Below are 12,973 nucleotides of genomic sequence, written 5' to 3'. Positions count from 1 at the left end.
AAGGTTTCAGCGCATCTAGTGCCATGAGCCGGTGCACAAAAGACCCCCGTATTGTTGCGAAACAGTCAATCAGAAAAGCCGCATTCTCCAGCACTAAACTGTGTATGCGTTCTCACTTAGGAACCGCAAAGGCTGCGTGGGAATACGACCTGAAGTAAAAGTACACGTTTTTCACACGAAAGAAAAATTAAAAAGAGTGATAAATTTGATTTTCTCATTTTTATTCAATAATTTAACTCATTACACGATTTGGTGAAAGGTGGCCACGGACCCCCTAGAAAGAGCCAGCGGACCCCTAAGGGGTCCACGGACCTCACGTTGGGAAGCCCTGCTCCAGCCCATTGTGCAAGCAGGGTGTTTGCTTTCAGGTATTTTGTGCCATATGTGTGAATGGCCATCTGTCCAATTCATCTGAAAAGTCCACCTTTTGCCACTCAGTGGATGTCCAATTGTGGTATTGCCAAGCAAATTCCACCCTTTGTCGCTGATGAACAGCAGTTAGGTCCCTAAACAGCAACATTTAGTGAACGATCATTGAAGGTACAATGTTGGTAGCCCCTTGGTTCATCTGGGCAGCCAGTTGCTCGACACTTGCACATCTGTTTGCTCATATACATGTCCACAGTCGTCATTCATCCCAGTCGTCTATCACCCGTGATGCACTACAGTTGTCTCGGCACCAGATTTGGGCTGCGCTGTTTTGCAAGGCTCAGTATACTTTAACCGTGGTGGCATGCAAACAGTTTACAAACTTAGCTGTTTCAGAAATACTTCCACTTTTGTCCCAAAAAGCCAATGATCATGCTCATTTGGATGTCACATAAATCACGCTGTCTCTGCATTATGACAACAACTGCACCATTTTTCACATCCCCACCCCAACATGCTTTATATACACTCCACTGCTAGCACTACCACCTGCTATCTATGAGTGGTTATCACATTTTATGTCACACGTATACTGTGGTTACATTAACATGTGACTGAACCATGTGTAATCTCTACTGGTGTCACTGAATTGTTAAAAAAAATTATATGACTGTGCTAATCAACATGAACTGAATCTTTAAGGTCTGGATCATGATTACTACATGTTTTTATTTGAATAGTGAACACTATTTGAACTTAATCATGATTCTTTGAAAAACAATCTTCACTGAAGTTCAGTGTGACAAAAAACAACACAAATGTGCCATTATTTTCCGTGGCTATATATTCTGTGTGTGTGTGTGTGTGTGTGTGTGTGTGTGTGTGTGTGTAGGCTCTAATTAAACAATTCAATGAATTCTTCCAGTTACATGAAAGCCATCTTACCAAAATGAAGGCTAAGCATCAACAGCTACTTTCATATGCTTCACTAGCAGTCACACTGTAGAGCCAGCATTTCTAGTTAAAAAATAATATCAGATTGTTAGTAGCAGTTACTGGCATTGCTGGTGTGCTGCTATTTGTGGGATATTCTGTGCGCACAACATTAACAGGCATACAGTAACAATTAAATAAAGGGAGTAAACACGGAAAAGTGTTATTTTGAGTATGGTATGCTCACAGGTTGCATTCCCGGTTCTCTGTCATGCAGTTATGAGTGTATGTCAACTCATATTTGTTTCCGTCTCCATCCATTTGGATTTATTCCTCAGACCAATGAGTTTTTCGCGGTGGCCACTACAGCATTCTGCCCATCCAGCTCATTAGGGTGGCTAATGGTGAGCACTGCCACGCCGATTTTTAACCATGAGCATATTATACTGCTTTGTGTCCCACATCTGACTGTGCTTGCATGCGACACATTAACAGTGACTTCTTAAATACTTGATCACTGCCAGATATTATAGACTTTTCTTTCTTTTTACAATTGTATCATGGCAACATTTATAACAACAGTTCATTTTCTGCAAACATCTATTTAAATACATTTCAAATACTTGTTTATTTAAAAATAGAAAGTATTGGAAATACCAAACACAAGCCGTATTTGATAAATTTAGAATACTATATTGCCAATAAAAAATTTAAGAAAGTAAATATGTAAGTGGTATGTTACTACTTTCATTCTTTTCTTGTAATTTTTAAATAATATATAAATTGAGAACATTCTGCAAACTTACTTTTCTGCCCAAATATGATTAGATGCTGCCATTTCCATTATTTGTTTCCTATACTCTACTAGACCAAGTCGGGTAATGAAATGTCCTTGTAGAAGTAAATAATTTAGGCGAAAGGTAAGAACTCGCTGAATAATAGTCATTGAGACATTGGAAGGCACATCAACAAGTTTAAAAACTTTCCCAGCTCCCAGATGAATCTTCCTTTGAGCAAGAGTGTGTGTGCGCGCGTGTGTGTGCACATGCGCACGCGTGCGCTTTTTTTTTAAAGATTTATCTGGGAGCTGGCAAAGTTTTCAGTTGGTGAGCTGTTACATTTACTTATAAAATATTTAAACCAAGTTTGTTTTGCTGAGTTTGACTTATCTACTTCACAATGTGTACTGCCATGTAATAGTGTATCTGCATCTGAATTGTGTTTTGAGATGTATTTCCTGTTTCAACACAATGATTTTGTTAAGAATTTATTGCATAGTGCCGTGAATTCATTTTCCAGGGCCAGCTGGCATTGTTTAAGCAACAACTAAACAACATGGCAAAGCAGCTTGAGAGCAAGTCAATGAAAGTTAGGGATATGGCTGTTCAGTCTGATCCACTACCTCCAGATGAAAATATTGAGAAGGTAAATACAAACTATATTGTGCAATGTGAAAAGTTTTATTTTGGCTGTGTTTTAAGTATTTACCTGAGACTAATTTATATTTAAGAGATTGATGATTGCTCTTTCCAGAGTAGTAGTAGTAGAAGATAAGTAAATTATTAGAGTTTCTGAGATTATACAACAGAGAAGTGAAAAAAGAATATTTTTTCCTTCTTGTGAAATCCTGTGACAGTGACCATAGCTACTATTCTGATCATAATTGTTTTTAAAATTGAATTCAACTATCTTACCATATTCCCCATGGCTGTTATTCTGATATTAATTGTTTTAAAAATTGAATTCAACTATCTTACAATATTCATCATCAAGGTGCAGTATCATCACACAGATAATAGATGCACCAGTTGTTATCACCATATAGTGATCATTTTTAGTTTATATCTATGCACATTACTTTTTTGTGTGATACAAGAAAATTAAACATGTGTTTTTCTATGTGAGTGTTCATAAGCTATCAAAATGTACTGACAATTTAAAAATGTGTTATATTTCACAAGATTTTTCTGTACAGTCTCTTGGTATGGCACTTCATCAAATTGTCCACCTTTTATAAATCATGTATATGCTGTATAATGCTCCTTGCTAAAATATATTGGGGGGGAGGGGGGAATTGCTTTTCAGGCTTCCACATTAACACACTTCTTCATTCAAGGTAGAAGTGATAGAAGAAGAGAAGAAAAGGTGTATGAATGTAGAGATAGTAATTGCATTTGAAAGACATGAGAAGACATTCTATAAATATCTGTCAAGTCCAAGTATTGAACCAGTTTCCCAAAATCCTCAAAGCAATTGGATCATTGATTTATCTACTGAATAACACATGTTTAGTAGATTTGGTATCCTGAACAGTGTCAGTACTTAACTGATGAGTTACAAATGAGGTGTGTCAGGAAAGTAATGAGATTAATATTTTTATCTACCAATGTTTTTATTTTTTTCAAACAATGATATTGTCCCCTCCGAAGTTGTTCCCTGTGGCCAACAAAGATGCCATGAATGTATGCCGCAAATGGACCTCCAAGATAGTGTGTACATTTGTGTCTTTCCAAACATGTCATTGTTTTGAATGAAAATGTCATTTCTGGTAGCTGTTGATCATGGCATTTTGGTTCAGCAGTCAGTTATGGTGATTTTTATTGTGTTGAAAATAACGTTCTCTCTTCAGCTCCTACAGAAGTTGCACGTGCAAGGGATACAGTAATTGATCATGTACTATTCTTAACACACGTGCTTTAACAGTTAAGGGTGCAGCGAATCTCTGAATATTAGTATTCAATGAGCATTCTGCTGCTGGATACAGATCTGCCTCCTCCACCGCAACTGTTGTGCGATGTCGCTGCCTACCAGCATTGACCATTACAGATGCCTAGTGACCTGTCTCTCTCAAATCATGCTGATCGAGGTGGTGCAGATTTGCATACTGAACTTGCATTCTTTTGGACAACAGTTCAAGTACATGTCCATCCATCTCGATGAAAGTTTCCCATTTCCTGAACCTCCAATTCAAAATGCTGGGATGGTTGCTTTCAAAGAGCATAGTTGATTTCCCTCTCCATCCTTGAAACATTCCAAGCTTGTGCTCCATCTCTAGTGACCTCAATGTTGGTGGGTCATTATACCCTAATTTCCTTCCTTCCTTTTGTATGACGAGTTAGACATACAACTGTTCTTGGAGTGGGATGTTGTCTAACAGGAAAAATGCAACACACACATGGAAAGCAGCAGCAGCAGCAGCAGAGTTCTGGTGGTCCTGATCATAAATCAAAACCATATCAATGAATTCATCATTACCACATTCCATTGTCTTCTTTCCACTACAGCAACTAACTGTCCAAATGTTTACATTCAGTGCTAGCATTCTGCAGCAGTGGGTTGCATTTGTGCTTACAGTACCAAGTTGCAATGACACTTTCAGTTTATTTGTTTAGTGCAGTTTCCACTAGTAACCTTTGTAGTCTGCAATTGAGGCACTCTAGAACAAGACTTCCTGAAATCAGTCAGTAACTTGTACATATTACACTATCACAGCATGTATTCTGAAATCACAATAGTAGTTTGTTTATATTTGACTGAAATTTAGTCCATGTACAAGAGTTTAAAATGAACAAAAAAACAATTTCAGACATTCGATGCACTGTATCTCGATCTCAGTATATTTCAATTAAGTTGTTGTTCCAGAGAATGCCTTGATTATGGAGTACCTTGTTTATTAACCAATCATTATTTCTTTGCTTTTGGCTGTTACAGAGCCCAATAGAGCTTCAAGATAATTTATAAATAGCTTAAAATCTCCCATCAGGTGCTGCGTTTGCAGTTACTGTTACAAAGAATTTGTTACAAATTTCATCTTGTATTGCACATGCATCCTGATGCTGCTCTGAGTAGCAATGTTTGTTAATGAATGAAAGTTTTTGATTAATGTAGTAACTCTTCTTTGCTTTATACTGACACTACAGAAGTTAGGTGTTAACCTAAATCCTATCACATTTAATATATCTGTACAGGTGGACATGACATTCAGAGGGGCAGATTGTCAAGTGAGTTTGACAGCTCCCAATTCACCACAGTTTATTAATTTTACTCCTCAGTCCTTGTGTACTTCAATGTAATGAAAGTAGTAGATAAGGGTTCGTATTGTTTGTCCTAGAATTAGGTAGAAATTAAAGTTTTTAAAAGCAGTTTGCATGATTTTCTTATGCTGTGATTATGCTGTTCAATTACTTTCTAAAACTGAATATTTATTTCAAACATAATCTCTCTTAAAACTTTCTTTCTGCGTTTAAAATACGCTGTTCTGGTATCTGTAACCACTGATATTATACAATTCATGAAATAGGTCTTCACAATGCCTTAAGCTCTTTGCTGTTAGCCAGTGTTCCTGTCACAGAACCCTAGACTTCTCATTTGATTTAAAGTCATCAGTAAAGTACAGTGTGAAAATACTTACCTATGTTTTCCTCTAGAACTTGACACATTTTCACATGCCCACTTCGAATGATTCTTTATCTCCCCTATAACTGTGTAAGCCATCATCCTTCATACTGATTTCATATCTGGTAGAATCATAACATTTTTCAGTCTATCAATAGATCCTCCACTTTGGCAATGGCCTCACTTTCTCCATATGAAAATTTCCCTTAGAGCCTGTGCAAGTCCCATCAGCATGACAAACACACTGTGCAAAGGTGTTGGGGGTGTTTCACCGCAACCTTTATCAGAAGTGAGTATCCTCCCCACAAGGTTTATTAACAGATCATTGCATACTCTACCTTTCCAGAGTCCTTACTTCTTGCACACACCATCTCTAACCAGCCACTGAAGAGGCAAACACTTGGTGCATATCTCTTACATTTTCCACTAAGATATTATCTTTTCAGCCAGTGTAAAGGCATGTTATGAAAAACGAAGTGGATGTTTGTTATGCCACAGAATATTTTAACAATTGTTTTTACAATACTGCAAATTCCAATAGGGAATCTATGTATACAAAATAAGGAAAATCTCTGTCACCAGTCACTGATTAATGGATCACACACACACACACACACACACACACACACACACACTGTGAGGGTGGCACTGAATGACTGCTCATACTGACAGAAGTGAGGCAGAAGAAATGATTGTGGCAGGTAGGATTAGGTAAATTGGGGTAGAAGAGGATTGAGAGCAGGGCAGGAGAAGCAAAACGAAGACTAAATAACGTGACAAAAATGAAATGGGGATGAGGTGCAGGTGGGGGGGGGGGGGGGGGCGGGGGGTGTAAAGGTGTGTATAGAGGAAAGGTGATGGAAAAAAGATAGGTTAGTAATGGAACTAGAAGATGTTTGGGACAGTGGTGTTTTTGGGGACTCGTGGATGTGATTCGCATACTTAAACGAGCTCGAAGGCAGCATCGTCACGTATTGCAACAGCACCTTTTCTGGCACATAAATTCAAAATTAGGCATCCATGATGTTCATATTTGTGCACTAAGACGCTGACATCAATGGCACCCCTTTTTCTGCATACTAGCAAATTACTCCTCAAAGACCGTGTTCTTGAGAGTACAGTCATTTCATTTTCACCTCGTCTTCTGATATTGACTTTGTTTCTTTACTTACAACGTTTTACAATGGCTGCATTATAAACTTCTGGTACACAATTGTGCATTGCTGTTAGTAACGAAAAAATGTTCAAGACACACAAATAAATTTAAACATCTGAAAATGGTTTGCCAGAGATATTGAGGTGTCATGATTGAAAAATAAACAGGTGACCTGACAACAGGTAACTAGTTTGTTCACCAGCTAATTGTGTGTGTTGCCTTTACTCAGATTGGCACTTTTTGTGAGCAGTCAGGAATTTTTGTGCAATTATCACCCACTCCCAATGTTTCGTGATACATCGATGTGTAGGTGGTTAGTAGTAGATAACATTTGTATGTTGTCAGCACTGACCCAGAGGCAAAAATACATCCCTTCATGCTCTTTCAAGGTAGTTAGCTGTTTCCTCAACTCTCCGCACACATATTTGCAATGGGCGTAACTTAGTGTTCACGATGGAAATGTGTTTCTCTTTGTTGTTCAAATTCAGTGGTGGCAGAATGGCATTGCACTTCCACGGAATAAAGAAAACTGTAATTGGTCTGTACCATGAGCTACAAAAGTCAGTGGAGCTCTGTGTTGAAAGAAATATCCAAAAATGCTCCTCAGGTGGAGCACAATGCGAGCACCATGATCTCTCTCCCACAAATTTCTTTGACGGGCTGGATTGAAACCATTCACAGGCTGGATCTGGCCTATGGGCTGTTAGTTGCCCACCTGTGAGCTTGAGGGGCTGTTCCCACCATCTACGTAATTGAGAGAAGGTGGGTGGGGGAGGTTGGGGGGAGGGGGGGAGGAGATCAGTTGGAAAAGACAATTGGTGTGCTACATTAACTGCATTTTCAGCAAGTGGGTGGTTGAGTTTTTGTGTAGCCACAGTCTGACAGTGGCTTTATGTGGCTACTTTTGCAAGAGCCTCTATCTGTTACAGGATAGAAAATACTGCTGGCTGAACTGTGGTAGTAGGAGGTAGTGGTGACAGTGTATTGGCCAAGTCTTGCATCTGGGTCATCCACAGAGGAGTGACTTATGGGATGCAAGGATTGGGAGTAAGGCTGGGGAAGAGGTGGATGCAAGGATTGTGAATAAGGCTGGGAAAGAGGTGGACAAAGATGATGTGTTGATTAGCCAAGCAGTTGGATAATACTGAGAGTTGTGAGGGTGGGGAAAGGGGTAGCATATTCTTTTAACCAATTTATTAGATTGCTACCAATATTTTCAAAAGACATCAGTCTTTTCCAATTCCATCAATCCTTAAACCTTGCTTCTTTAATCCCACATTATCACTTCACTGAAGCTAAGACAAAACTGCAGTTCCGTCACAAAATCCTTTTAAATGTAGAAGGAAATTTCTGCATCCCATATCAGAGATAGTGTTCTTCTCCAACAGCTGGCACAACATTGACATCAGTACCTGAGAAAGCTGTCACAGCTACTGATGTTTCTTTCAATTTTGATGTGCCAGTTGCTCTTGATGATCAAATCTATAAACAATTCTGCACAGAACTGTCATGGATACTGACATGACACTATTCCATGGTATATTAGAAGAGTCTTTTCTATCTACCCAGTACCTAAAAACGCTTTTTTCTGGTTTAGATTAATTGATGACATTTTCCCGATGTAGACATACGGTGAGGGTAGCCTTTGCTCTGTCCTTCAGAATTTCATTCACTCCCAAATCGACTTAACGATTATTCTCAACTTGATAAGCTACCTTTCTAGATGTTTACCTAAACCTCTGCTTCTACATGTATTCTCCACAAACCACTGTATGGGGTGTGCCAGAAGGTACTTTGTGTATCAGTGGCACTTCCCCCTTTTGCTGCTTCAGTCGTATATGGTATGCAGGAAGAGCAATTGCCAGTACGCTTCAGTGTGGGCTCAGATCTTCCTAATTTTATCTTGATGGTATTTTCGTGAGATAATGTGAGGAAGCAATATATTGATTGACCCTTCTAGGAAGGTACAAATGGCTCTTAGCACTATGGGACTTAACTTCTGAGGTCGAAGCAAAAATGGATACTAGGAACGGGGTAAAACACTATTTTTTGGTGTCAGTAATTGTATTTATTGTTATTTTTTGGTAACAGATAGTTTTGAATGTTATTTATGTCAGTGAAAAATAATTTACGGAAGGACTGTTCCATGCTTGGTATAACTCCTTTCATTACCGCTAACACTGCACATTACTTCTCGTTGGAAATTCGTACTTTTAAAAATGATGGAAGTCACACTCTGTGTGGTAAGTTTCATGTAATTATAAAAATATATATGCTTAACACCTTTCTGGAACGTTAGGTTATCACCTTTTAAGTGCTAAAATTGAAGGGGGGGGGGGGGGGGGGGGACAAAACTAAGTGACATAACACATCACAGTTTTCAAGAAGAGTTTGTTTCATCAATGATTTTTATGCTTCAGTCCATTAGAGATTCAAACTGTAACAGAACTTTTAACAGTTTGTAGGGGGGAGGGGGGGGAGGAAACAGAACTTTTTCAGCTAAGAACATCTTGTAAAATAGTTATTGAGCAAGGACCGCAATAAGAATCAAAACAAAATATTTTTTAGTTTCTGTTTCAGTTTGTATGCCATGCAAAGTTCGTTTTGAATATTTTATTATCAGTGACACTTTCCTTTTTAAAGAATCATTCTCTTAATTTGTGTTAAATGTTCATTAATGTGTCAACAGACATTATGCAATTTCTGCTTATGAATGGTGATGTGTGTTGCTTGAAATAAAAAGTAATTCTTTACACTTCAGTTCTCTATACCTTGTTTTATGTGGTGTACAAGCTTACATGCATGATTGGTGACCTCCAACATTGAAGAAACAATTACAGACATGGAGTTTATTTTGTGAACAGTTCAATGTGTCACCATGACAGTAGAAGACACTCATAAGCAGTTGCATGCCACAAGTGACAAGATTCAAGAAATTTGCTGTGAAATCAAAGAACTATATGCTAAAACCCAGCACAGTTCCACATCAATGAGTGCAAACAATTCATACTACACTCTGTTGTGTATTTAACCTTTCCCTTACTGTAGGAGGTGATGTGAAGCTAGATTTGAAAATGTTAACTGTTGTGGTGAATTATTCAGTTTCGCAGCTTCACTCAAGAACAATGAACTGCTCGTCCATTGCCTTCAGGTATTCTTCCACGCAGTGTTTGCAGTTGTCATTTATGAACGACCAAGCACATGTTGTGGTTTGCGATCGTGGTAAATATTTTCATGCATGGACTAGTTACTGATGATCTTCAGCAGTTTCAACTAATGATCAGCAGTCATGGTCATGGTCAACATAATTTGCTGTTGGACATTATTGTGCACCCACCATGTCATTGAGGGTGCTGTGTGTTAATAGCTGAATTAATTGCTTGCTGCACCAAATTTCCAGACCAAAGGCTCAGACAAGTGCTTTATCAGGAAACATGTGGTGAAAAAACTCCTTCAGAGACTTACAGAATAATTTATGGTTTTGGATGATGAGTTTTCACAAATTTGGCAGCAGCGAATATTACCACAAAAGCAAGCAGTATTGGCAGAGCATGAAGATCAAGCAGTAAACAAGTTGCTGTACATTGCTGATACAATATACACATCATTGGAGATGCCAGCAACAATGGCTGTGGCGTTTAGCAAATACTGCATCAACTGACTCCAGCTGATGGACCGAACTGAACTGCAGAGACGACACCAGACTGCACCACCATCACTCCCCACTATCCCCAAGCATTTCTGAACAGCTTCATAGCTTAAACTTCACAATTCAAACACCAGCCAGACAGGGTCAAGTGCAGCAACATTGTGGAGGGACTAGCAAATAACTTTGATCCTGACACACTACAGTGCTACAATGCCAAGATTACCAGCAGTCTGGATATGAAAACTTTATCACTTTTTGCTGGTACCACAGGCACTTTAGTTGACAATCATTGAAATGGACAAATCCATATGCCTATCCATACAAAAACCACGACCTGGATTAGGTTCAACATATTGCAATTCATGCAAAAAGTGCCACCTGCCATGGATGCAAGATAAACAGCAGACATTATATCATTGTGCAGCAGTAAACAAACTGCATCACAACAGTGGGTACATCTTTGGCAGCAGTCCGGTGTCTTCATAAGCTCCACAAAAACTACAGCCACTAGCACACCCTACTGCTTGACAACGGTTGGATTTATCAGACAGGCATAAGACCAAAAGAACTTTTGAACCTGTAGGCAGTAAACAGTTCTGTGATTATCACCTAACGCTACAAGGTACTGACTATTGACTTAGGCCCTCCTCTACGTTGGCAATTATAGTTGCTGAGCCTATATTACACTACTGGCCATTAAAATTGCTACACCAAGAAGAAATGCAGATGATAAACTGGTATTCATTGGACAAATATATTATACTAGAACTGATATGAGATTACATTTTCATGCAATTTGGGTGCATAGATCCTGAGAAATCATTACCCAGAACAACCAGCTTTGGCCGTAATAATGGCCTTGATACGCCTGGGCATTGAGTCAAACAGAGACTGGATGGTGTGTACAGGTACAGCTGCCCATGCAGCTTCAACATGATACCACAGTTCATCAAGAGTAGTGACTGGCGTATTGTGACAAGCCAGTTACTTGGCCACCATTGACCAGACGTTTTCAATTGGTGAGAGATCAAGAATGTGCTGGCCACGGCAGCAGTCGAACATTTTCTGTATCCAGAAAGGCCTGTACAGGACCTGCAACATGCGGTCGTGCATTATTCTGCTGAAATGTAGGGTTTCGCAGGGATCGAATGAAGGGTAGAGCCACAGGTCGTAACACATCTGAAATGTAACGTCCACTGTTCAAAGTGCCGTCAGTGCGAACAAGAGGTGATCGAGACGTGTAACCGATGGCACCCTATACCATCACTCCGGGCCATACGCCAGTACGGCGGACATGAATACAAGCTTCCAATGTGAATTCACCGCGATGTTGCCCAACATGGATGCAACCATCATGATGCTGTAAACAGAACCTGGATTCATCTGAAAAAATGACGTTTTGCGATTCGTGCACCCAGGTTTGTCATTGAGTACACCATCGCAGGTGCTCCTGTCTGTGATGCAGTGTCAAGGATAGCCGCAGCCATGGTCTCCGAGCTGATAGCCCATGCTGCTGCAAATGTTGTCCAACTGTTTGTGCAGATGGTTGTTGTCTTGCAAACGTCCCCGTCTGTTGACTCAGGGATCGAGACGTGGCTGCACGATCCGTTACAGCCATTGGGATAAGATGCCTGTCATCTCGACTGCTAGTGATACGAGGCCATTGGGATCCAGCACGGCGTTCCGTATTACCCTACTGAACCCACCGATTCCATTTTCTGCTAACAGTCATTGGATCTCGACCATGACAAGCAGCAATGTCGCGATACCATAAACCACAATCGCGATAAGCTACAATCCGACCTTTATCAAAGTCGGAAACGTGATGGTACACATTTCTCCTGCTTACAGGAGGCATCACAACAACGTTTCACCAGGCAACGCCGGTCTAGTGCTGTTTGTGTATGAGAAATCGGTTGGAAACTATCCTCGTGTCAGGGGGCGGGGGGGGGGGGGGGGGGATTCCTGGGAATGGTTAGCTTTAATATTGCTGCACCTACTAGCAACAGCAGCTAATGAATGCCACTTACAGATGCACTGGGAGATGCAACATCATAGGTCGACAATCCCTCAAATTGATGCCAGAGATGAAAGGAAAAAAAAAAAAGAAAAGAAAAAACCTTTCCAAAAACGTAAAATGAGCCTAACTAGTGTCATACTCCTTGCTCACCCAATACCATCTCCACCACTGGTGATAGCTGTAGGTGCTAGTCAATCAGCAATAGATGCAGCCCTACATAAACACATAACCAACGTCGACAGATTTTAATTTTTTTCCAAAAAAGTTGCAACTGTTGTAGTAGCAATAGACCACGTATAACACAGAAGTATTTGCGGTTTATGAGTCTGTTACAAATTTCTGCCCAAAAATCTAAGTTCATCCCGTAACAGTTTACATTGACCACAAACTGATAATCTGTTTTCCTGATCGCCAGTGACATACTTCCCACAACCCTCCCTCCCCAACCCCA

The 12,973-nt window shown here is 39.8% G+C and overlaps 1 protein-coding gene across 1 annotated transcript in view; it reads left to right on the top strand.

The window, feature by feature from the left end:
• LOC124788324 (nucleoprotein TPR-like) overlaps window positions 1-12,973 on the top strand; it is a 393,071-nt gene that overhangs the window by 104,217 nt on the left and 275,881 nt on the right. The window contains exon 10 of the mRNA XM_047255562.1: window positions 2,602-2,727. Within this exon, the coding sequence (XP_047111518.1) occupies window positions 2,602-2,727 (126 nt within the window). The remainder of the gene's footprint in view (window positions 1-2,601; window positions 2,728-12,973) is intronic.

This window comes from Schistocerca piceifrons, chromosome 3, assembly GCF_021461385.2.
Source record: "Schistocerca piceifrons isolate TAMUIC-IGC-003096 chromosome 3, iqSchPice1.1, whole genome shotgun sequence".
NCBI classification, from domain to species: Eukaryota; Metazoa; Arthropoda; class Insecta; order Orthoptera; family Acrididae; genus Schistocerca; species Schistocerca piceifrons.
This window is presented reverse-complemented; position numbering and strand designations above follow the sequence as displayed.